The 25,874-nt window shown below is 44.2% G+C and overlaps 1 protein-coding gene and 1 long non-coding RNA gene across 10 annotated transcripts in view; one reads left to right on the forward strand and one right to left on the reverse strand.

The window, feature by feature from the left end:
• Positions 1–12,561: 12,561 nt before the first annotated feature.
• Positions 12,562–20,985, reverse strand: LOC128835959 (uncharacterized). The gene is made up of 3 exons (XR_008444718.1): positions 20,923–20,985; positions 18,675–18,831; positions 12,562–14,805 (listed from the first exon to the last, which is right to left on the reverse strand). It is a non-coding gene; the product is annotated as an uncharacterized LOC128835959 (long non-coding RNA).
• A 1-nt stretch (position 20,986) lies between these two features.
• RMDN3 (regulator of microtubule dynamics 3) overlaps positions 20,987–25,874 on the forward strand; it is a 74,098-nt gene continuing 69,210 nt past the window's right edge. For 6 of the 9 annotated variants that reach the window (XR_008444717.1, XM_054025912.1, XM_054025913.1 and 3 more), the window contains exons 1-2: positions 21,129–21,211; positions 21,749–21,957. Coding sequence is in view for 8 of the 9 variants with exons in the window: in XM_054025912.1 (XP_053881887.1) it covers positions 21,204–21,211; positions 21,749–21,957 (217 nt within the window). In the remaining variant the exon portion in view is untranslated. Of the gene's footprint in view, positions 21,086–21,128; positions 21,212–21,360; positions 21,380–21,562; positions 21,582–21,748; positions 21,958–25,874 lie in introns of those variants that run through there. The other 3 variants (XM_054025908.1, XM_054025909.1, XM_054025910.1) reach the window with 3 other exon arrangements.

Here is a 25,874-nt window from a genome sequence, read left to right on the forward strand (position 1 = left end):
TTAACTGTAACGGTCCTCTGGAAAATAAAAGGAAGGGAAGCAGAAGGTGGAGCTAAAATATTCACCTCTGTGTAAGTCAGAATATCATGATTTCCCTAACAAAGAAGCTGGGAGTGGGGTGATATTGCATCCAGTGCAACCTTAGGAGTGTGTAATGCTGGTTAAGGAGTGAGTATAAGCAGGACCCCCGGGAGATGCAATAATAATAGAACCTAACTTTTGCCCTCTCCTGGGGGTGAATGACCCCACTGATGCAGGGGATTGCAAATTCCATCCCCTTGTGCCAATGGGGTGAATATAGCCCTGGGGCTGTAGTATTTCTCAGAGGTATGATGAGCAATTATGTTAACAGAATATAGATATTCTGTGGGTACAACAGAGTGATTGAATATCACAGTAGCATTTTATATGGTCAGTGTCTTGTACAAACAGTAATGAATCCTCACCACACCCCAGGGTGGGAGGGAAATAGTAATATCCCCATTTTACAGAGGGAGAGACTGAGACATAGAGGATTGATGTGACTGCCTAAGATTGTGTAACAAGGCAAAGTCAGAGACAAGTGGAGAGCTCAGGAGTTCCTAGTCTCCACTCTTATGCTCAGTTCATGGCTACACCAGACAGTATCTAACCATAATTTGTGAGCTGACAGACCAAGCATGTCTCACAAATAATGTATCTGTTGTTTGATGGTGGCAAGTTATAGATTCCACCACATCACTGGCTGCTGGATAACTCCTGCAAGGTTGTTGATGTTGGATCAAGAGGAGGATGGTGGCTTAAGTGTGGACAATGAAGAGGGATTGAAGAGATCAAAATCCAGTAAGCAAAATCCCTAAAAGTGAACTTGGGCTTGCTATTGCATTAGCCCCAGATGCCATTGAGTAAGTATGTCATAAAAAAGCCAATTTGATGCACAGACCCAGGAGTTATCATACTGGATAAGACCAATGATTCAGCTAGTGCAGAGTCTATCTCCAACATTTGTCAGTCTCAGCTGCTACAAAGGAAAGGGGAAGACCCCTGAAAGTGGGCAATTATGGATAACCTGCCCATAGAGGAAATTTCTCCCTAATCCTTTCAGACAGGGCATGTCTACACTTGGAGCTGGGAGTGTGATTCCCAGTTCATCAAGCTAGCACACTAAAAATAGAGTGTAACCGCGGCAGCATGAGCGGTGGGATGGGCTAGCAGCCCAGAGTATGTACCTACAGTCTTGGATGGTACATATATAGGGCAGCTAGCCCATCTCACCGCTCATTCTGCCGTGGCTGAGACTATGCTAGGGTCTTGTATGGGTATGTACTTGGGGCGGCTAACCAGGGCCGGCTCCAGGGTTTTGGCCGCCCCAAGCAGCCAAAAAAAAAAAAAGCTGCAATCGCGATCTGCGGTGGCAGGTCCTTTGCTCCCAGGGGGAGTGAGGGACCGTCCGCTGAATTGCCGCCGAATACCTTGGCGTGCCGCCCCTCTCCGGAGCAGCCGCCCCAAGCACCTGCTTGCCAGGCTGGTGCCTGGAGCCGGCCCTGCAGCTAACCCCTCCTGGCATTCATGCTGCTGCAGCCACATTTTTGGCACCCTAGCTCATGGAGCTAGTGCCAGTATGTCTCCTTGAGCTGGGAATCACACCGAGCTCCAAATGTAGACATGCCTTAGAGGCTGGCTTTTGGCCTAAAGCTGGGGGTTTATAGTCCTTCCGGACTTTGGGGGATTCTCTTTTTAATAACAATCCACAAAAACATTTGCTCCTTTAAAAAAAAATAAAGGAGATGATTTATAAGAGGCTCCAAGGAAATGGCTATTGGAGACAGAAAACAGCTCTTTGAGATCCTTCCAGGTAAAAACCTCACAGAGTGAAAAACAGGAGATGGCAAGAGCCAATGGTTCTGCACAGATTTTTCTTGGGATTCGTTATCCAAATGCTCTGACTACAGATTGATTTTCTTTGGTCACTATTTATTATTGTTTCCCCTGCCTTGAGATAGGGAACTGTAAGAGATTTGAGAGAAAAACAGTTTCCGCCTAGCTTCCCTGTAGCTTCTGCAAGTACTTTTGTGTCCTTGGCTGAGATGTTACTTTGTAATGTCCTATGGCAATGGGATTAAATCAAATCAGAACCATTTAAGGGGTGAACTGTGCACTACTACAATAGAATACAAGAGGGAGGGGGGCATGTTATTTTTCATCTGGTAGTGAATGAAGAGCTACAAAGCTGTGTTAATTCAAGGCACTGACAGTTTCTCCTCTGAAACCAGCATATTCTACAGAGCTCAATCACTGGTTGTTCTAAAGCTTTGTCAGGTCCATCCTAACCCAACACTGACAATTTAAATGGAAATATTTACAGTACAAACTAAAAAAAAGATACATCTTTTATTTCTGGAAGTAATTCTATGTTAAAAAGAAACAACAACACTTTTGGATCTAAGCCCATTTTCCAAGACAGCTTGTGTAGGTTTAAAAATATATCTATTATTAATTATTATTAATAATAATTGATTGATTTGAGAAGATGATTACAATGCAGGCTCAAAGCCAGGATACCTGGGTTCTATTTCTAACTCTGCCACTGCCTCATCATGTTGTTTTAGATAAGTCACTCCATCTCTCTGTGTCTCTTTGCCCAGCTGTTTTAAAAAAAATTGAGCTAATATTTACCCACCTCAGAGGGTTTTCATTTACTTCAGTTTTGTAAACTTCTTTGGAATCTCCAGCTGAAACTAACTAAGCAAATGTCAATTAAACACCTACAAAGTCAGTGGTTTGGTCTTTCTGGTGTTTAAACGCAAACTGTTTTGCTAAGTAATAGGTCCTGAGTGTGTTAAATCAATAGTCCAAATTCACTCTGGATGTACACCAGTTTAATTTGATCCAGCAGGTTTCTCCCCCACTCCAAAAATTAATTGTAAAATTCCATTGGGGGTGGGGGGATGAAAGGAGACTCAGGAAACAAACGGAATTAGTGGGAGAGGCTGGGCATAGAATAGGCTTATATTCCATGGTGCAGGTGAAGTCATTAAACTTCAACACCCAGCCTAACACTTTAAAAGCTTGGGACAGTAATACACAGAACCACTGGACTTAGCAGAAAAGTATCCTGGGGAATGGATGAATTGGTTATGGAAGAGGGTACAGAGGTAACTAGTTATGTAAATATATGGCTTTATTTTAAGCACACCTGTCTCCTATTTGAAGCCTTGATTCAAAACAGTACTTAAGTACAAGACACTGGGACTTAAGCATATGCTTGAGTGCTTTCCTGAATCAGGGTTGAAATATGCACAACCAATACTTCAGCATAGGGTGATCAGACAGCAAATGTGAAAAATTGGGATGGGGGTGAGGGGTAATAGGAGCCTATATAAGAAAAAGACCCCAAAATTGGGACTGTCCCTATAAAATCGGAACATCTGGTCACCCTACTTCAGCATGAGGCTAGGGAAAGGGATGCTGCTGAAAGTAGCGTGTTTGGATGAAATTTTAAATCGAAGCCTTGATCACTTGCAGTCATGAACAACCTCATGACCCTGTTTGCAAGAACAGGGATGTAAGCCTTGGCCACTTTCTAACTTGATCAGTAGTACTTTGAAACATACAATCTGAAGAGAAACCAGAGGAAGGATGGCCCAGTGATTGAGGCACTAGCCTGGGACTCTGGAGAACAGGGTTCCATTTGCTGTTCTGCCACAGCCTTATTGCTGTTTGACCTTGGGCAAGTCACCTAACCTCTCTGTGCCCCAGTTCCCTATCTGTAAAATGGGGATAGTAGCACTTCCCTACCTGCTAAGGCTGCTCTCAGCAAGCGTATATTATTTTCTTTGTGAATGTAACTGCCTATTCATGTATTTTAAGTAGTGTGTTGCTTGTTTTGGGGCTTTTCTGGGGGGAGAGGGGTTCTGCTTTTGGGGGGGGGGGTGTTGAATTTCCCGCTGCAAAGTGTGATTGGCTCCCAGTTGCGCAATCTGCACCAAAAAAAAAGCTTGAAAAGGCTGCTTGCTGCATCATTTTTTTTTCCCTTTGGCTTTTGGGTTCCTCCTGGCTCACCTAAGATTAGATAGACAATATTTTGTCCTCCCAACATTCCCACTGCAATTCCAACTAGGGTAGTTATTTTCTGGTGCACTTTCTGAAGTTTTTGTGTAGTGTCACCGGTTAAGAATGGCTACTGCATTCTCCTTCAGAGGTGACTGCATTTCTGTGTTGGGTGAGTGATCCCGATATCCACAATCTGTAAAGTATTTTAGGAGATAACTCTGTTTGAAAGGTGCCCTATACCTTGCACTAACCTTCTTTGATTTCTGCACTCACGTTTCCGTTGACTTTGATAAGGCCACATGTCTATGATTGCATTGTCTCCTGGTGACCTCTCTCCAATATTAGCTCACAGCTGCAGAATGTAATAGAAATTTGAAATCCATGTCCAGCTTCCAAACCCAGATCTTTAACAAACATTAATAAAAATCTAGGCAAGGATTCTTATTATGTGGCAGGATGCCAAGTTCTAACTAGTCATCTTGGCTCATGTAATTCTCTTTAAAATATATATATATATAAAAAGAGAATTACATGCTGGATTTTCATATTTAGTTTCCTGTTCAGATCCTGAACCTGTAAGGGAGTCCAAGTTCTCCAGGCATTGGTAGCGTGAGAGTCAGCTGTAAACCTCAGTGTGCTATAATCTCAGGGGTACCATTCATCACCAGAAAGCAACTCATTGGTATTACCATTTGACACTACCTCCAAGTGCACTTAGTCATTGTCAAACATAGAACTGCTTGCCTAGGATAGAAACAGGGCCCACTGGGGGCTGTTTGTTTTGGGTCTTTCCATGTAATTCATGTCAAAGATGGATAAAGGTTATTTGGCTCCATTATAGATCACAGCTTTGTTGCTCACAATACAACAGGCAAGGGGCATATGAATAAGTTCATTTTTCTATTCTAGCTGCAGCAGCTTTCTCTAAATAATGCTTTCTTCTCTCTATAGCACCCACTTAAATTCCTTGCCTGCAATATTATTTATTGGATGTAGGGCAACACCTTATAGTAAGTGCCCCATGAATCTGGCTTTTGTGCTTAAAGGAAAATTGCACTGTAAAATATTATCAGCTATTCTAATTACAGCAGCTGATTGAAAAGAGTAAATCACAAAATGTTTCTGTTAAAAAGTATCCAATATTTTAATAGCTTGCTTAACAAACAAGAAACTAGCATCTAGAGTCTGATGATGGAGAGTAGAACATGGGAAATGTAGCTCTGTTAGTTTGCATGGAAAGCAGGGGATTTTTGAAGCTGTTGTAAGAAATACTAATTTAACAATATTAGAATTTCTTATATCATCTATCTAATTTAAAAAAATACAGTCCTTCTCTTACAACTTTGAACATTTCCTGATTTCCTCATCCTTTCAGATAGGAGCTATATTCTTTGTGCGCAACTCTGTACAGTGCCAGCTTTAGGGAAAATGGCACCCTGGGTGAACTTGCATTTTGGTGCCCCTGGCCCCCATGGGCTCCCCACCCTCCTTCCCCCCCAATGCCTGCACTGCACCAGCTTTACCCCTAATCCCTACACCTCCCTCTTGAGCCCCTAACCCCTGCACTGTGCATGCCCCCTTCACCCCAAGACCTGCACTTTTCCCCCTTCACCCAACCCCTGCACCTCTCTCCTGTGCTCCTAACCCCTTCACTGTGCCCCTTCACCCCTACCCCCTGCACCTCCCTCCTGCGCCCCTACCCCCTGCATCCCCCTCCTGCACCCACATGGGGAAACTGACCCACCTGGGTGTACAAAGCAGCTGGCATGCTGCTCGCTCCCCCACTGGACTGCTGCTCCTCTGCCCCATGCACTCCTTGGTCTGCGTAATGAGAGGGCATGAGAGCAGCAGCTGTTGATGCCTCAGCACAGCCCAGGTGGGGAAGTGACCTGAAAGCAGAGAACCCTGGTGTTGGGGGTGAGGGGGGGGGAATGAGTGTGTGTGACAGTGTGTGTTGTGTTAAGGGGAATTTGTGTGTGCCTGAGTGTATGAGTGCACTGGCTCTTTAAGAAAGCACTCTGGGTCCGGAGCCTGAAGGCTTCGGACCCAGAGAGGCAGGTAGAAATCAGGTGCACAGGTGAAGGGGACACCCTGACATCAGCCCTTGCCCCCCAGCAGACAGGAGGATGCTCCCAGTCTGGATTGGCCAGGGGTGGCTCCGGAGAGGAGGTTGGGAACAGCAGCAGCTGCACATGTGGGGCAGGGCCGGCTCCAGGGTTTTTGCCACCCCAAGTAGTCCCCCCCCCCCCCCCGCACAAAAAAGCCGCGATCGCACCTGCGGCGGCAATTCAGCAGGAGGCCCTTCGCTCCGAGTGGGAGTGAGGGACCCTCCACCGAATAGCTGGATGTGCCGCCCCTCTCCGGAGTGGCCGCCCCAAGCACCTGCTTGCCACGCTGGTGCCTGGAGCCGGCCCTGGCGGGGGGAGGAGGGGACCCCCTGCTCTGGAGGAGTCACCTGGCTCCCACAGCTGGTCATCCAACTGCCCCCTGCAGCTTGGGTCACTTCCCCCCTACCCCCTCTCCAGCGCTGCTGCTCACCTGCCTGCCTGTGCCTCCCTCCACCCAGCTGGCCCTCAGCAGGTCAGGTGGGAATCCAAACCCTGTGCACGACGCCCTCTTTGGCGGGTCACCCTGGGTGGGGGCCCGGACAGCTCACCCCAAAGGCTGGCCCTGACTCTATCATCAGATTGGGGCCTCTTACTGAGAGACAATTTATAGATAATGAAAAGGTACATGTATTTACAAAAACATTTGCAAAATTCTTTGTTCAAGATCTCTTTATTCAGTCGTATATTAATTATCTAAGATATGAAATGAATCACTTTAGTTTCCTTTAGTTATTCTGGGATAATGCAATTTTCTAAGAATTTTTCAATCTGAGGGCTGGTTTAAGCCAGCATTTTTCAAAGTTCGGGTTGCGACCCAGTACTGGGTCATGGCATGTAAGGCACTGGGTCACGTTGGTCAGCACCACTGACAGGAAAGCTAAAAGTCCCATCGGCGGTACTGTCCAGTTATGGCAGGCTAGTGCCCACCTGTTCTGACACCATGCTGAACCCTGGAAGCATCCAGCAGTGGGTCCGGCTTCTAGGCAGGGGGGGCCATGGGGCTCCGCATGCTGTCCCTGTCCTGATTTCCCCTTCCCAGCACTTCAACCCATTCCCCCAATCCCCACCCTGCCTCTTCCCACATCCACCCCTGAGCGCGCCCGGCCCTTGCTCCTCCCCCCCACAGCACCTCCTGCATGCTGTGGAACAGCTGATAGTGGTGGGTGGGAGGTGCTGGGAGCGGGAGGGAGGGGGAGGAGTTGATCAGCGGGGTGGCCAGTGGGCAGAAGACCTGGGCGGGGCTGGCTGCCAGTGGGTTCTCAGCACCCACCATCTTATTTATTTATTTTCCCCATGGATGCTCCAGTCCAGGAGTACCCACAGAGTTGGCACCTATGATAGCAATAGCTATGTCAGCAGGAGAGTTTCTCCTGCTGACATAGCGCTGTCTACACCAGCGCTTAAATCAGCATAATTTATGCTGCTCCTGGGGGTGGTTAATCTACACCCATGAGCGACATAATTTATGTTGACTTAAGCTGTAGTGTAGACATAGCATCTGTCTCTGCTGCACAGGTTGAGACATTCCATCTGCTTTAGAACTGTTGCAGATGATAGTGTCGTGTTCTCTGAATGGTGAGCCATATAACAAGGCATGTTTCCAGCCACAACAGTTTAAACAGAGCTGACGCAGGTAACTTTCTTGGGCCACAAGACCAGAGATGGATAGAAACTTCAGTAACAAGCAATCTGCAAGCACATTCACTTGAGAATAACTAGCCCCCACGGCATTAAAGGGATAGTTCAAAAACATCCTACTTAATGAAAACTTGCTGTATATTAAAAGTAATTACATTTCCTTTTAAATATTCCTAATTGCTAAAGATGCCCTTAGTCTGGGACATTAGTTCTTTGCAGCCTAGCTTCTTTGATCCTGCTCCATTTAATGAAGTCCTAGAGTTGTTTTTATGATGGAGCAATGATTTCCATCCAGACAAATTTTGATGTCACAAGAAAAGAATGAAAGACTTTATCCCATGGAGCTGGAGAAAGAAAATTATGAAATAGAAAACACTTTGGAGCTAAGTAGCTTGCTTTTCATATAGCACTTTACAAGCAGCTAATTTATCTTCACAACACCCATGTGCATCAGGTATTATTAGCCTCATGTGTACACATGGGTAAACTGAGCCACAGAGAGGATAAGTGACTTGCCTAAAACCCCAAAGCAAGTCACTGGCAGAGATAGGAATAGAATTCCACTCCTGGTGCCTAGTCTCAGGCTCATTCCACTAGACCTGTCTCACCTTGCTTTTCATTTCTGGAAGCATGAGCTCAAATTCCAGTTTAGGGGCTCCAGAGAAACAGGTTCAAATTCTGGCTTAGGTCACAAGTGAATAAAAAAATAAATAAATAAAATTTTAAGTCTAGATGTGGGGCATGTTTTTCCATGTCATGTGGATGTTAGGAGGACAGCTTAACATAATTAGCAATGTCTCATTGAAAGACACTCAGGACTGTGTCTTTCAATGTGTGTATGGAAGTTTTTGAGGGCATGTCTGCTCTTAAACTCTCACTTCAACAAGAGGGGCTTGTCTACACTTGAAATGCTACAGCGGTGCACAGGGCCTCTGAGAGCGGGTTCGGGCCCCGGTGAAAAATTTTGGGGGGGGGGCCCCCCCAGCAAGGGCGGACTGTCTAAACAGGGCCGATGAGAGGTGGGGGGGAAGCTGGGCCCTGGGCCCCCTTCCGGATTGCTGGGCCCCGGTAAGGTGACGGGGGGGAAGCTGGGCCGGGCCCTAGGCCCCCTTCTGGACCGCCGGGCCCTGGTAATTTGTACCGGCTTTCCCCCCCCCGCCCATTGGCCCTGGCGGTGCAGCAACACCACTGTGGTGCTTCAGTATAGACACTACCTACGTAACACAAGAGGTTCTCTCATCAGCGTAGGTAATCCACCTCCCCAAACGGCGGTAGCTAGGTCAACAGAATCCTTCCATCAACCTAGCACTGTCTACACATTTCATACCCCTGAGAGACTAACTATACCGATGTAGGGTCTCATTGTAGACTGTCCCTAACTTGTAGTTTATAACAATGGAAAACAAGCAAAATGTCTATTTCAAAAAACAGTCTAGAAAATGGCTCTCAGACATATAGACTGTGAGATTAATATTAAACATCTAAAATGCAGCTATTAATCATCATCATCAAACAATCTTTGTGCTTTTAATGGGTCATTTTTTTAGTCTACCGAGAGCCCACAAAGCCTTAATGTGTGCAAAGCTAGGGTTACCATACTTAAGGTTTTAAAAAAAGAGGACACTCCATGGGGCCCTGGCCCCTTTCCCAAAGTCTCCGCCCCCTCCCCTGAGCGCCCCGCATTCCCCCTCCTCCCTCCCAGTCACGTGAAACAGCTGCCCGAGCGCTACCGGCTTCACGGTTTGCCGGGCAGCCCCCATACCTCCAGACCTGCTGCACCCCCGGCCGGGCGCTTCCCCAGCGCAGCAAGAGCCCGGGAGGGGAAGCGCCCGGCCGGGGACGCAGGGTCTGGAGGTCTGGGGGCTGCCCGGCAAACCGTGAAGCCAGTAGCACTCGGGCAGCTCAGTTCTTCAGCTGCACAGAGCTGAGGTGTCTGGGGAGAGCTGCAGTCGGATTGCGCCCGGCGGGGGGCGGAGCGGGTCTGGAGGTCTGCCCTGCAAACCGTGAAGTCGGTAGCACTCAGGCAGCTCCGCTCTTACAGAGCTGAGGAGTCAGGGAGCAGCAGCAGTCGCCGAAGCCCGCTCTAAGGTAAGCCAGGGATGCTGGCAAAGCTGGAAGTATTTTTTCCTGGACATGTTTGGCTTTTTGGAAATTCCCACCAGACGGGGGTTTGATTACCAAAAAGCTGGACATGTCTGGGAAAAAATGGACGTATGGTAACCCTAGCAAAGCTAACTGGAGAAAACTGGTTTGGAAAATGAGGGGCAGCTGCCCTGAATCAAGGAGGGACTTGTCCGGACGTGCAAGCTGACCCAGATACATGGTTTAGTGAACTGTTTGAGTGAGGGATGGTGTCACTGATCTCTCTCTGGGCACAGCAGCAGGAGCTGGTTCTGACAAGGAGATGTCAGAGCAAGGACTTGCTTTTTAGATATGCAAGATCTTTCGTTTCCTCTGTAACAGAGCTCAAAATGCCATATCTAGTTTAGCTGATGAGAAGTGTAAGTCTAGATACAGTAATCAATTTCTCTTAATTACAGTATATTTAGAGCCTTAGGTGGATACCAAATTTGTATCTGTATCCGATCTGTAAACATGGTCCATGGATATCCGCATCTTCACACAGACTTGCAGGGCTCTATATATAAAATTTGGATCTGCATCCATTCATGATCTGCAAACATGGTCAGTGGATATCCACTGTTTGCAGGGCTCTAATTATACTATCTAGGTTTAATAAATTACTGTTTTGATAATTTCACACAGACATCCCCAAAGAGAAAAGAGCCCCATAATTTATAAAGAAAGGTGAGGAAGGGTAAGGGAATCTCTCTTCCTCTCTCTATCAAGGAGTACAGAGGGGTTTGGTTCCAGCATGTTGTGTTATCATCAGCCTATGATATGTGTACACAAAGGAGAAGCCACACACACAAAATAGCAAGGAGGAGACAAGAAATGTTGTTGTTTGTCATGGAACAGGACTAGCTGCACCTCTCTCCAGTCTCTGATTAGACCCCCTCGAGTGTCTGGCCTCTTGCCTTTACCTCTCCTAGGGTAAATCCATAATTATTCTCCCACGCTTAGGGCTTGGCTACACTGGCAAGTTAGAGCGCATTAAAGCAGCCCCAGGGGCCCTAACTCATGACCCATCCACACTAGCAAGGCACTTAGAGCACCTCGACTCTGCAGTGCTCCTGGTAATCCACCTCCACGAGAAGCATAACAGGTGCTGTGCATCGGCTGAAATGCCCCAGCATCAGTGTGAACAAGGTGTTGCATTATTGCACTCTGATCGGCCTCTGGAAATGTACCATAATCCCCTTAAGTCAAGTGGCCACTCTTGTCATTGTTTTGGAATCAGCTGTAGGAATGCGGATATGCCCTTTCAAAGCTCCGTTTCTGACAGCCTGCATGCTTATCTGCTCTGGGACAAAGCAACCATTACTGTGGAGTGTGTGTGTGTGTGTAGGGAAGGGGGAGTCTGCTGCTCTCTGAACTTACAAGACAACATGCTCGGCCCTCCCCCCCCAAAAAACCCCTCTCTCCCCCCACATACACACAACACACTCCACCCCCCCCCATTTGAAAAGCATGTAACAGCCACATGCATGCTGGGATAGCTACCACAATGCACTGCTCTCTGTGACATTGCAAGAGCTGCTAATGTGGCCACGCCAGTGCGCTTGAATCTGGACACACTGCAGTGCTTTCCCTACTGCGCTCTCCGAGGGCTGGTTTAACTCACTGCACTCTACATCATGCCCTTAGACAGAGCCCTGGGCTACAGTATCCTGTGTACCAATCATGCTTACACAGTAGGTTTGACTGAATTTGGAGATCTGCAGTTCTTCCCTTTGGGAGTCTGTGATCAGTGGTGTATATTGTGACCATATAGCCTTCTTAAAGCAAAGCATTGTTTGTTTTTAATAGTAGGAAAAATACTTAACAGAAAAAGGATTTTAAAACAATAGTCTGTGAGCATGTCTGTCTTATCTAAAGACTTACCATTCCCTGAGGGTAAGCTAGGCAGGCCTAATTCTTCAGCTGCCCCAGTGAGTGCCTGTGTCTGACCTTGGTCCTCCAAACAACTCCCTCCCCTCTCTTGAAGCAAAGTCCATTTTTAAACTGCTGTGGTCATTTTGATCTCTGGTGTGTAAAAGCCTTTTCCTGTAATGCCATTTTCTCTTAACAGCCCTCAAGTGGGTGCAGAGAAGAGGCTCATCTTGAGCCATTCTTTTCCCTTACCCTGCTTGTTTTTCCTTACAGTCCCATATTAAACTAAACCAATCTATTAATACAGTACACATCCCAATAACCAGGCCAACATATGGTATTTATAAATTATTACAGAGCGGCTCCAATTCCATCACAGTGCAACCTTTCAACTGCAAGTCACTGCTTCACATCTTACATAGGTAGGTAGTAACCAACAATTGTTATCCTCTGTTTAGTTGCCAATTAATTTCAATTGGCAATCTCTGTTCATTTCTGGGGAGAAGTCGATTATTATTTTGTATTACATGTAGGAACTAATTGTCCCAAATCAGGACTGGTATCCTCTTGTACTTCATGTCCAGATCACATAAAACCACTCCAAGCTTGGCAGTGATTTAAACCCTTATACACAATCGTAGCAGAAAAAACAAGGATTTAATAGCAATGGAGACTATGGTCCCCTCACCTCTTGTAGGACACAAGTTTGCAATGCTACATGACTAGGGAGAAAAGAAACTAATGTAGTTTGGATGTGTCAAAGTTAGACTCAGGACTCCTAGTTTGTCAGACCACTCTGTTTTATTAGCACAGTGCTCTGCTAATACATTCAGATAATGTGAGCCCCCATGCAAGATTCAAACAGTCTTATTTATACAGATAAAAGGATGCGAACTAAACAAAGGGACAGAGAGCAAAATTGTAAAATTTGCATAGGGCACAATATGCATATCCTGCTTCCTTATGAACTCTTATCGATCTAAGGCTAATGCTTCACCAATTGCCCTTAAGTGACAAGTTAAGCAGTTAATGTCTGCTTTCCTGTCCCCCTGGCTTGCAGCATTTCTCATTTCTACTTAAAGGTACATACAGCATTCTTTAATTCATTCTTTTTCTTTAATATAATTCATTTCACTTTCACAATCCCTCCTTTTGGTCAAGCTTACGCAAAGACCAACAATTACTGGGTTCCACATATTAATAGTTCTTTATCTCTTCGTTCATCAGTGATATTTAACATCATCATATTAGCACTCTGTTTTGGGGAAGTCACCTGGGTGGCATACCTTACACAGTTCTGGAGACAACAGGAGATTAACTGAAAGCATACAAAAATCATTAGGATTCTGCACAGGATAGTCAGGGCTCCCTGAAACAACCAGTTTCCTATGCCAGAGAAATTGAATAGGTTACTTAGCCACTTCCATAAAGAACTCGGCTCTTCATAGGGAAGATATGCGATTTGTTCTAAGTGACTAGCGCGATCTATTACCTCATTGGTGTTGTCAGGTATGAACACACAACATTCTTTTCCAATGAGAGCACAGGTCCCTCCTTTGGCCGCCAGCACTATGTCCAATGCCTGATGGTTTTGGAGGGCCATCTGTCGGATCGCCCCTGTTTCTTTGGCCAGGGTCTTTAAACTCTCTCCGGTTTCATTTGCCATTATTTCAACTACTGCTTGTAACCTTAGGAACCTTTTTGCACGGTGTATTACTCCCCCAAGTGGGATAAGGGAACCGCCAATAGCCTCTTCCCAGGTCAAGGGGCTTATGTTATTTGCATACCATTGGGCATCTGATAAGTCCCTTCTTCTTTGCCTGAAATTACGAAGGCGTTCTCGTGGGAAGGACACTAGCACTCGGAATTGTGGGAAGAGTCGGGCGGGATAACAGATACCTGACCAGTTAGCTGGTAACACAGTATAAGCTTTGGTCCCACAAACCCAATGATGGCCTATTAAGGCTGGGAAGGGTCGGTTGCACCCATTTGTCACATAGGTGCCTACAAAGGAGGAGTAATATCCTCCAAAGGCACAGGGTAATTCTCCTTATGAGGAGTGGTGTTATTTGCATGGCATTGAAAGATTGTATTGTTTTCACTAAGATTACTGTAGGGGGAACATGAGATTGATTTTTCTGTTTGATCCCAGGTTGAGAAAAATTCATATCCCTGCACCCAGCCCGCCACTCTTTAGTTTTGTTCGAATAATCCCATGCAGCATTGGCCACAATATGCTGACGGCAACGGCTTTTTCCCAGATCCAGCCCTGTCCATTACACACTCAACACCAATGACCTTTTCCCTCCATCACACTTATCCATTTAGATACATTTATTCCCACTGCTTCCCAAGTGTCATTATTGTTCCATGTTTTGTTAAATGGACAAGGTCCTCCAGTGAGGTCTGGGGAATTGAGTGGGATTGCCAGGACAGGAACACCAGCTTGAGAGTGAGCTGGGATGTGGCTGCAGACCCAGCAATTAGAAATATTAAGAGTCTGAGCTATCCACACTTGCTGCTGGATAAAAGAATTGTCATTGTGGACTCCCCAGACCTTAAGACACCAGCAGCCGAGGAACAGGCGCCACCAGAGGCTCATGTTGGAGGCAAGGCCCTTTCAGTTTTGATAACCTCAACTGAGGGAACCGCAGTCACGGTTTTACATCCAGCAGGCAGCAGGCGCTAGGCTCACTACTGCTTCTTTTGGGGCCTTGCTTTAGGTCCTCGTCTGCTTCTGGCAACCCTTACGAGAGCGTAGATGGTAAGATATTGCAGGCTGTTCCTCTACATCTTCTTCTGGAGTCAAAATTGACTCTGCGTGGTCCTGAGGTGATTGGTTTGCTGGGGGTGGTGCCTTCTTACACTGCGAAGCATGTATGCACGCTGTGATGCCAGACAGTTTAACAGCCATCTGGATAGTAAGCAGTACCTGATGATTCTTTGATGTCCTTTAAGTCTCTTTACTACTTCTTCCTTGACTCTGGCTATAACAATGGCCTTCACACCTTATCTTTTCCTGATGCATACATTCCTTATTCACACAGATTGAGAATACAAACAGTAGTATTTTATATGGAGCAAAAAGGCATTGCAAATTAAACCTCGTTAAGTTTTACAATCAATAACCAAGACAATTTACATTGAGACCCAGGCCTTCAATGTTCCTCTAATCTACTTAACATAGACACAATAGAGAATCCTGTTTCTTACTTACTAAACCTTAAAACAAAGAAATGTATATTTAACTAGAGGCCTACTTTGTAATACATATAGGAAACCATAGTAGACATTATAACTTATTCTAAAACAAAAGGGTGACCATAATCAGTCATAAGGATTGTTCTGGTCTGTCATTCCACCCTTTTTGAATAGCAGAAAGGCTGACAGGGATGAAATCAAATCATACATTAATTCTTATGGGACATTATAAAATCCTGCTCCTACATATCCCCCTTTTGACACTAAGATTATTAATCGCCAGTGTCACTTCTTATTTAGTCCACGTAATAGGAAATACTGGGAGGTGATTTGGGCCTGTGGCTCTAGCTTTGCATACATTTGTTTTATCCAACAGCACATTTCAAACGTTACAATTAAACACATACAATTTAAAACCAAAACCAATTAGGGTTAGTAACATTAGTACGCCAGTAGTTGTGGGAAACCATTCAGAAAATGTTATACCAATGGTAAGCTGTTATGTCTTTCTGCAGTGGCAATTCTTAACATGTTGCCATTTGCATGTATAATATGAATGGTTCAGTTTCCCACATTGCCTTTTTGTTTTTTAGGAACTATGTTACCTTTTTACCTTTTGTAAACACATTACTTACATTACATTTACATTTGTCTATTGGAAGGTTGCTAACACTTCCATTCTTTTAAAACACTTTCCCCCCCAAGAATTAACACATACACATAGCCCATTATACAGTACTTTGGTCTCATTATTCATTTTATCCCACATACAGGATCCTAGTGATATGTCTTTACTACAGGGCTTTGGAGCAACAGGCATGGATAAGCATACCCACTTTTATTTGTTTCTGATTAGGTTGTCCTGTAGCTGATATTAGCTTTTTCTGAAAGACAAAAATAACATTTTTCTACCCCTTTTGGGGTGGCATTCATTATTGCTTAAAATATTCCTTTCTTTTACAAATACCCTTGCTGATTGCAGGCAAAACAAGAGGAATTACCTCCATATTTTCCTGTGTTTTTGTTCTATAGGCAGGCCAGGTTTTAATGGCTTCTATCTTTTAAGAGTTATGGGGAAATTATCCCACTGTTCAGTCATTAAATCCATGAGGTGGTGTACCTCAGTTTTCCCTTTACAGCAGACCAAGGTTACAATGTCTTTCCTGCTGTGTTAAGCTTTAAGTTTGTTCACAGGTAACAGCTGAAAAGCATCATTACCATAAAGGATTTTTTTTTTTTCAAAAATCATACACACTATACATATTACCTTTAATTAAAATAAATTTAATGTTATCTTGTTATACCGTGCCTTTTATTTAGACAATTTGTTTGCTGACCAGGTATGTTCTTTGTCTGCAACTTCTTTGTGCTGGCAGTTCTCTCACTTCCTTTATCAGTTAGAGAATTTGCATCCACACAGGCTTGGCTTTCGGATTCAAAACCATTAGCAGAGCTCAGAGACTCTGTCTTAAAAGGAACACAATTAACTTTTACCAGAGTTTTGATTACATTTAACTCTTGTTTCCAAAACACACAGATCTGAAAAAGAAAACAGTCTATTGTCTCCTTTGGAGCCCTAATAGGATTTTAATTAAGTAGCATGTTTCGTTTGCATTTCTTTTACCCCCTCTATAATATACACTGCACACGTCTGCACATTCCTTCTATACTTTAACTTTTAAAACATTAGCCATATTAATTTTTACATAAGGTGTAACTGTTTCTTTTGTTCTTACAGAGTTTTATGTACCCTTATCAAAGTGACAGTCTGATTACACAGAGCCATTTTAAGGCTCAGTGTTTCTAACACTGCTTCTTTTTGTTTTGTGCACCTCACCCCTGCTGTTGCTTCAGAGGGCCACTGTCTTTATTCTTTTCCTATAGCTTTCATCTGCTATTTTGTTACAAAAACAAACAAACAGAATCCAGAATCTCTCCCTATTTTTCTGATTTTGACTGTCCTGCTGCAGTCATGACTTGGTCTTTATTTGAAAACATTTAAATTTTGTAAAGAATCGAGTTACCCCTTAGGGGTTAAATACCAAATCTCAAAGTCAACCAACACTGATTACCTGTATCTGGCAAAAAAGTCTGTCAGTTTTGCCACTTTGAATTAAAGAGTCAGATGGATTTTTAGTGGCATTATAAACCAAACCAATTTATCTTAAACTTACAAAACAGGAGTTTTACAAACCTCACATATTCCCACAGACAGATACATACACATTTTCTCTCCCTTAACATCCCTCTTAAACTGCTTTGTTTTTACATAGCTGTACATAGATTACATTACCTTTATACATTTGGGGCAGTTAAGTTCCAATAGAACCCCCCCCCCCATGTTCTTTTAGCAAATTTGACTCAATTGTCCATAGTCAAATGATTTTAATTAGATAGTCTCTTTACCTGGATTATTTACAGACATTCCTCTAGAAAAGGGCCCATTTTTCCTTCAGAACGGCTGCAAAGAAACCAAGAATTCTTTTAACAAGATCCTTTTTAACATTTTCACAAAGTTTAACTGTTTAATTCTCTCCAGCCTCTGTAGAGTTAACTTTTCACTTTTTCCTTAAATCACTTGTTTATTTCCCAAAATGACACCTTTATCAACTCAGATTTCACCATTTTAAGTATTGTTCCAGGGGTTCATACTTGCACTTACTCCTGACACTATGCCCTTAGGGCTTCCAACCTGGTTTTTTTTTAGTTTCTTTATCTGTTGCTTGCCTGGGCCCAATCCTGCTTTTTCCAATGAACCATTTTTGTGAGTGATATTATGGTCATTTCACAATTTTGAAAGAAATGCTTAAGGAAAGGGACCAGAAAGGGTGGGGGCTAGTTGAGGAGCCCACCCTCCTTGCTGAATTGGTAATGGAACACTAAAGAATCAGTTTCTGAGGCAGACAATGAAGGGGAACAGAACAAGGGGCATTTTATCCTTTTTTACAATGAGAGGGGAGTATGAAGGGAGTTGGGATTGATCCGGGGTTGTTGTTGTGGTTTTTTTTGTTTTGTTTTTTTGTTAGAGAACAGGGTGAAGGGGAGCGCTCAGTCTGGTGGTGGGAGAGGAGGCTTTTAATAAAGCTTTTAACTTATTATTTGAATATTTGAGAGAGGCGAGTCTTGATTTTGTCCACCTACGATTTGCCTCTTCCCACCACTGCAGAAACAATTAACCTCTCCTTTAGCCAATTTAGTTTTAGGCTGGCCGAGTTTGTTTTTTAAGATGTCCACTCGGTCCTTGTTCCAAGGTTTTAACAGTGGCCACTGAGTTTTGGGATCTCCCTGAGTTAGCCTAGACCATTTTTCCAGAAATTTACAGGAGTCCGGACCATTCCTAAAACTGAGCCAGCGTTCCTTTAGGGAACTGTCCCGACTTAAACGTCTGGTTACCAATACAGGAGGACTTTACACACACAAGAAGGAAATTCGGGTTCGTCAGAGCGATGCCCGGTGCAACACACAAAAGGAGCCCACAGGCTACTGCCTCAGTCGCCCTTGCTTTCACACCAAGGGTTTTACCCAAGGTGCGGTGCGGCTGCGATTGTGCAGATTTCACTCACTCAGACCGCGGGGACAGGAACCCCCTGGTCGGCCGATCCCCGGACGGAGATGGCACCCAGACTCAAACGCTCCACAGGAGGATGGATAGACACAGAGACAGGACAGTCCTCAGTCCGGACAAAACACAGAAATAATTACCTGACCAGATTCCTGATGTCAGATCCCGGGATCCCTACCAGAACAGAGTGGGAACCAACAGGTTCGATGGCGTAGACCTTACTGTGGTCGTGCACCCTTCCGTTCAGGAGGAGGACCGCTCGGGCCAAATGCCCAGGTGCCAGCTACCACGGTCATCCTACAAAAAGGTCAGGAATCACACAGCCCCAGTGAAGATGGTTGCCATCTCGGTATAACCACCAAATTGTCAAAGTTAGACTCAGGACTCCTAGTTTGTCAGACCACTCTGTTTTATTAGCACAGTGCTCTGCTAATACATTCAGATAAGGTGAGCCCCCATGCAAGATTCAAACAGTCTTATTTATACAGATAAAAGGATGCGAACTAAACAAAGGGACAGAGAGAGCAAAATTGTAAAATTTGCATAGGGCACAATATGCATATCCTGCTTCCTTATGAACTCTTATCAATCTAAGGCTAATGCTTCACCAATTGCCCTTAAGTGACAAGTTAAGCAGTTAATGTCTGCTTTCCTGCCCCCTGGCTTGCAGCATTTCTCATTTCTACTTAAAGGTACATACAGCATTCTTTAATTCATTCTATTTCTTTAATATAATTCATTTCACTTTCACAGATGTTCATTCACAAAATTAGCATGTCATTGAGCGGGTAGGTCACAGTCCCTGTCTATATAGCTCTGGTGAGACAGGATCTGAAATATTGTGTGCATGTGACTGTGGGGCATCATATTACCAGGAAGAAGTTCATAAACTGGAAAAAGCTTAGAAAAGAGCAACTGGCAATTGAAGGAACTGACATGTAGAAAACTTAAAAGGAGACACATGTATGTTTCCCACAAAAATCATACTCCCGCCTTGATATTTACCTCCTTCAAATATTTGTAGATTGTTATGAGCTCCATTAGGCTAATTGCTTAACAGTGACTATAGGGGTACACAATACTACAAATATCTGAAAAATGTAAATACCAAGAAGGGAGAATTATTTTGTGTGAAACAAAGATGTATTTCAGGAAAAACTTCCTGTTAATGAGATCTACTAAACTGCAGAATAGTCTTCTAAGAGAATTGCTAGAAGCCTCATTGCTTAGAACTTTTAAAACTAGACCACACAGGACACTGTATAGTGTACAGTAGGGGAGCAATAGAGTGGATGATTGAATAGGTCTTTTCTATCTCTATCTTCTGATTCAGTACCCTAACCGCCAAAATAAGACAGCTTTCCATTGGAGTAAGGAGTTAAAGGGAAAAAACAAAGGGGCTAAGGTAGCATCTACCACATTCACAGATTGTTTTTATTGCATTCATAAAGGTTGATATCTGAAGCACAAGACAAACAACAGAGTACAATCAAAGCAGTGGTGTGGTACTACTCAGATATCATCTTTAATATGCATGGGGATATGAATTCAAACTCATGTTGCCTTGAGCCTGTTATTGCTTTCCAGATAACAACAAGACTGCAAATAATAATGAGAGTTTGAGGAAATTGAGTGCCCTCTCTCCATTCAATATCAAAGTTTTATCAGAACAAATGTGTTTCAGCTGCCTTCTCCAAAAGATCCTACATCACCAATGCAGTCTGAAAGGCTAACAGCAGATTCCTAGCACAAGATAGTGGGGCAACTCAGAGCCTCAAGAAGTATCTGTTCTTCACCTGATATCACCTGCATACAGTGCAAAGCCAAAAACATGTTTTAAGGAAGAAGAGTTGAATTTAAATGAATAAGTTTAGTGCTTGAATGTTCCAAACTTGTATGAGAGGAGGCTTTGACGTCTTGGGTCCTCTGGTACTGTTCTGCGGCTTTCTGACATAACCAATAAAACGATCAGCAGTCCAAATTTTACCTTGGTGATCACTACAAAATGAAATGATGTAACAGTGTTCCTGCTGGGGGGAAAACTGAGTGTTCCTCCACTGCTGTGTTGTTGTTTTTTTTTTTGGTCAAGTGTGTCTATAGCAAAGAGGGTTGAAGCCACAGAGGGCCCTGTGTTCTGCGGGCTCCACACTTTGGACCTCATCCTTGAGTCTACAAAACAGTTGAGTTAGCTGACCTGAAATTCCCCTGGGCTCTAGGGCCCAGATTCTCCATGGAAATCAATAGCAGTTAGGAGCCTAAATATCTCTGGGCCCCATCTTTGTGAGTGTAACCAGCTACACGGACAGCAACCCAACCAAAAGTGTTCATGGGAAAAAGGCTAAAGACACACGCTCCCCGCGCCGGCCCCACCCCCATATACACACCCACCTGCTGACTCACGCTCATTGGCTCCCCGCAGTCACGCGCCCTTAGCCCACGGGCAGAGACACGTGATGTGGTCTCAGCTAGCGTTTCTAGCCCATAAGGCGGTGCTGATGACATCATTCCACCGCCGGCACTTTGGACGGGGCTGAGGGCTGGAAGGGGCAGCGTAAGGGGCTCTCGATACGTCATCTCTATGCGCCGGCGGGAGGGCGGCTCCTGGGCATAGTGAGGGGCGCGTGTGGCGGGGTAGCGGTAGGACGGTGGCCGCGCGGGGAGCGTAGGGCATGGTGGTGTGAGTAACCCTGAGTACCCTGCTGTGGGGCCCGGGGCGCGTGTGTGTGTTACCACGCAGCGCCGGCCACCGGCTCCGCTCCCGCGGGCAGCGCCACGCTCCCTGCAGCGACAGTCACTGGCTGGCAGCGTTGTCCCAGCTCAGCCGCCCCAGCCTGGCGCGAGCCGGGTATAACCGCCCGGGCTGCGGGGTGATAAACGGCCGGGCCCGACCCTTCCCCCGGGCCCTAGCTGCGCCCTCGGCCACGGGGCGGCGCGTGCCTGGGTGACAGGCGGGCCCCAGAGCGGCCGTGTCCGCGCCGGGCTGGTGCGAGGCTGCGTGAGCGGGGTGCCGCAGGGCTGCGAAGAGCGCTCCCACCCCGCCCCCCTCGGTAGGCTCACACTCGGGGGCTGCTCGCTTGGTTGCAGAGGTCAGGGCTGGCTCGAGAGGTTTCGGGCTGGAGCACTGCTCCCCCCTGGGGGGGTCCTCCGAGGTACTGAAGTGGGGAGAGGTGGTGACTGACATTCATTTGACTTGTATCCTGTCTGCTTCTTTCAGGCACATCATGTCCAAACTGAGGGTGTCCCGTGTGGGGCTTGGGATACTGCTGGGTGCGGCTGCAGGGATCGGGTTCTTGTATGTGTTTTACAAACAGAGGCGGAAAAGGCCCTGGTGGGGACGCAGCTCCAGGCACTCTGGGGTTCAGTACATGCAGAACTCTGTGGGGCCCCATGAAAATGCAGAGACTCGGGGGCACCATAACCAGGGTACAGTAATTATTTCTGTTTCTTCTTCTGTGTTATCTGCAGTACTGGTCTCTGACTGGCAAGGGTGGATTTGTCCTTCATGCCTTAACTTTGGTTCAGTGCTACCACTACTGCTTTTTCTATTTGTAGCTCAGAAATGGTTAGTATATAATTGGGATATTACCATTTCAGGAGATAAACTGCCCACCTGCTCATCCAAAATATGATATATAAGACACTTCAGTAGATCATTTTAAAATAACTGACCTAAATTAAAAATAATCCACTTGTTACTGGAAAAATTAAATGCACACTATCATCAAATTAATATAATAACCTGCTAGTTAATTAAAGAATTGTAAAGATCCAAGATAAGCAGCCTTCTTCCAGCCAGTTGCGAAGTGCTGAACAAACCCCAATTCATCTCAGCGAAGAATTGAACAGAATAAATTATTCTTAAATACTTTAAAGAACACAAATCATAAAGAAGCAGGATGCTAAACATCACTGTTCAAACATTTTGCATTGTGTAACATCACATTCTCCAGTCTTTGGCCCTAATTTTATATGGAGCTCTGTGTTATGGACCCCGCATTGAAGTCAGGGAGGCACCATGCAAGTTTAGGGGGTTGCCCACATGCAGCCAGTTATGATTACCATAATTTAGTTTTCACCATTTGAGGTTTCATTTCTTTTAGGATGCCATTTAGCTAGGATACTAAAGTAGCTTTCACTTTCTTCTTTAGTCAGTTTCCATTCACTTTCACTTTTGCAGATATACTAGCAGAAGGCTATTCTGCAGATTTGCAAATCTGTAGAAGGGAAACCTGAAGGGACATAGACTTGAAGGTCAGAAGGGAACATCATGATCATCTAGTCTGACCTGCATATTGCAGGCCACAAAAACTTTACCCCCCTCCTCCTGTGATAGACCTGTAATCTCTGGCTGAGTTACTGAAGTCCTCAAATCATGATTTTAAAGACTTCAAGTTACAGAGAATCCACCATTTACACTAGTTTAAACTGCAAGTGACCCAGACCCCATGCTGCAGAGGAAGGTGAAAAATCCTTAGGGTGTCTGCCAGTCTGACCTGGGGGAAAATTCCTTCCTGTCCCCAAATACGGTGATCACTTAGACTCTCAGCATGTGGGCAAGACCCACCAGCCAGACACCTGAGAAAAACATAGTCAACTTACCAAAGTGACTTTTTTAGTTTAAAAAGTTATTTGCTACATGTGTTATAAATAATACGGAAGACTAAAAAGAGAGATGGTTTTTCTCTGCTTTTTCTGATTTGTTTGCTTTGCATACAGTCAGTGACCTTGTTTTCCTCTATATAGTTTGGGGGTAGATCCTGCAACTGGCTCCACCTGGATTTGCTCCAGTGTTCATGCAGAGCCACATCAGCTTGAATAGGGCTTACTTTACAGGAGCTAGACCAGCGGTTCTCAAAGTGCAAACCCCCCACTGCACACAACCCAGACAGGCTGGGTGGCCTGCTGAGGTGAGTCAGCGGGTGGAGGTGGCGTTGCCTTCCTGGACCCTGCTGTGTGGAGCTGGCCCAAGCCCTGCCGGTCTCTGCTACCTCCCCCCCCCCCCCCCCCAAAAAAAAAAAAAAAAAAAAAAGAAAAGAAAAAATAAATGGACATACCAACTACACTTATGCCTGAGGGTCCACCCCTGGCCCAGAGCCCTGAGTCCCCCACCTCTCCCCAACTGGGCCCTGGTGTTTTTATAGCATGTTGAGAGGGGCCACGGAAAGAAAATGGTTGAGAACCTCTGAGCTAGACCATAGTAAGTTTCTAAATGTGTTTTTTTTTTTTTTTTTTTTTTTGGTGAGTTTTTCATAACCAAATGGGAGACAAAATATTTTATTTAAAGAGAACCAGGACCCCAGTGTGCTAGGTGCTGTACAAACACAAAATAAAGACATTCTCTACCCCCAAAGAACTTACATCTAACTGATGTTAATTTTCTTTATACTATTTTACTTCTCTTAAAACACTTGTTTAAAAGTAGTAATGTGGACAAGCACGTGGAACTGAATAATTAGATCATTACAGTAACTAGATTGTGTTCAACTGCATAAAAGTAAGGACATAAGAGTGGCCATAGTGGGATAGGCTATGGTCCATCTAGCCTAATATCCTGTCTTCCAACAGTGGCCCATGCCAGGTGCTTCAGAGGGAAGGAATGGAACAGGTCATTTATCAAATGATCCATCTCCTTTCGTCCACTCCCAGCTTCTAGCAGTTACAGGCTTAGGGAGACCCAGAGCATGGGGTTGCATCCCTGACCTTGGTTAATGGCCATTGATGGATGTATCCTCCATGAACTTATCTAATTATTTTCTGAACTCAGTTATAGTTTTGGCCTTCACAACATCCCCTGGCAACAAGTTCCACAGGTTGACTGTGTTTTGTGTGAAGAAGTACTTCCTTTGGTTTGTTTCTAGTTGTAACTGTAGTGTGTAGGTTGTATGGGACAAGTGCACTGAAGCACTTTTCTAAGTGGCTTTTTCCCAAGTTCATTCTCTATCAACAGTATTCTAAAATGCATTATTTCTTTGCAAAGAAATTTCTTTCAGGTCCTTTACTTTCCCATTTTGTTAGCTTTTGCATTGCTTTTCATTAACTTTACTGTGCCATTTACAAGCTAATACAGATTCTGTTGTGTGGAGAGTTGTTTTTTTTTTTTTTTTTTTTTTGTGGTGTATTTTTAGGGTAAAGGGACACATACAATTTTCTTAAAACTAAGACCAATGAAATGGTAGAAATATTTTTTACAAAAATAAATAAATCCAGTTAAAACATTGTAAAAAATGATATCCCCTTACCTGTCCATAACTGAACTTTTTACAGCTAGGAATTTGGAAGTGTAACTAACTTGATTGTTTACTTGTTCCATTTTTCAGCTTGGACAATTATTGTCAATGATCCTAAATAGAAACAAATTGGAGTGTTAAATGTTTCACTTTCAATAAATCATGGTGGTGGTAGTAACATAGATAAAGAAACTTGTTTACACCAGAAGATTTTTGTTTGTTTGTTTGTTTTTCCAGTTGTATCCCTAAATATATTGAAAGAAGTGTAGTGATTTCAGTGTAGAAAATAAAGGCTAGTTGGAAGACAGAATCTTGTAATTCAGGATATGCAATACATCAGTTTAACTAGTTTTACTGCATGAGCAGCAAGCTTTCACTCAGTTTGGGGTTTAAGTTTTGTATGATACAATATGTTGCTATTGCATCTTAAAAAGGGACTGTCAGGTATTATGCCCAAAATTTTACTTGTTTTTCTTTTTTGGGGGGGGGGGGGCGGTGGAGGGGTGTGACTTATTACCAGGGTGCTGGTTGTGCTTCGGAAGAAAATTACATATTTGCAATAAGTGTTTTCACTGAAATCATAAGAAATTTGATTTTTTTTACTGAGCATTCTTCTGCAGTGTTGTGTACCATCCCAGCAATGTAAAATTTTGCAAACCAGAAAGTGAAACCTAAAAGTCTAACTTTGTTTGTTGTTTATGTTGTTAATGTCCAAATCGACAGCATAAGTAATGAGAAGCAAGATACTTATCATTTTTTAGTTTTAATAATCTGAAGGGTTGATAGACTGTTTTATTTAAGATTCCTTCCTTTGAAGTCCTAAAGTTATGTTTCTTACAATAGTCATCCTTTATTTAAGGTGTGATTATTTGTCTTATAAAAATAAATTTCTGGCCTTAAGATAACAAATAGAGAAACAAGTTTAAAAACAAGGCTGTTTGTAGAGAGCTTTGGTAATAGTGAAATCAATGGTCATACCAGCAGTACATGTTGATCATGTTGCAGCTGGAGCAAAGTACATCATCTTAATAGATAAGCTAAAATGTCATAAATATTTAGTGGACAGCAACCAGATGTTTGAATTTGCTCATCTGATATTAAGAGTCCATGCCA

Source organism: Malaclemys terrapin, chromosome 4 (assembly GCF_027887155.1).
Source record: "Malaclemys terrapin pileata isolate rMalTer1 chromosome 4, rMalTer1.hap1, whole genome shotgun sequence".
NCBI classification, from domain to species: Eukaryota; Metazoa; Chordata; order Testudines; family Emydidae; genus Malaclemys; species Malaclemys terrapin.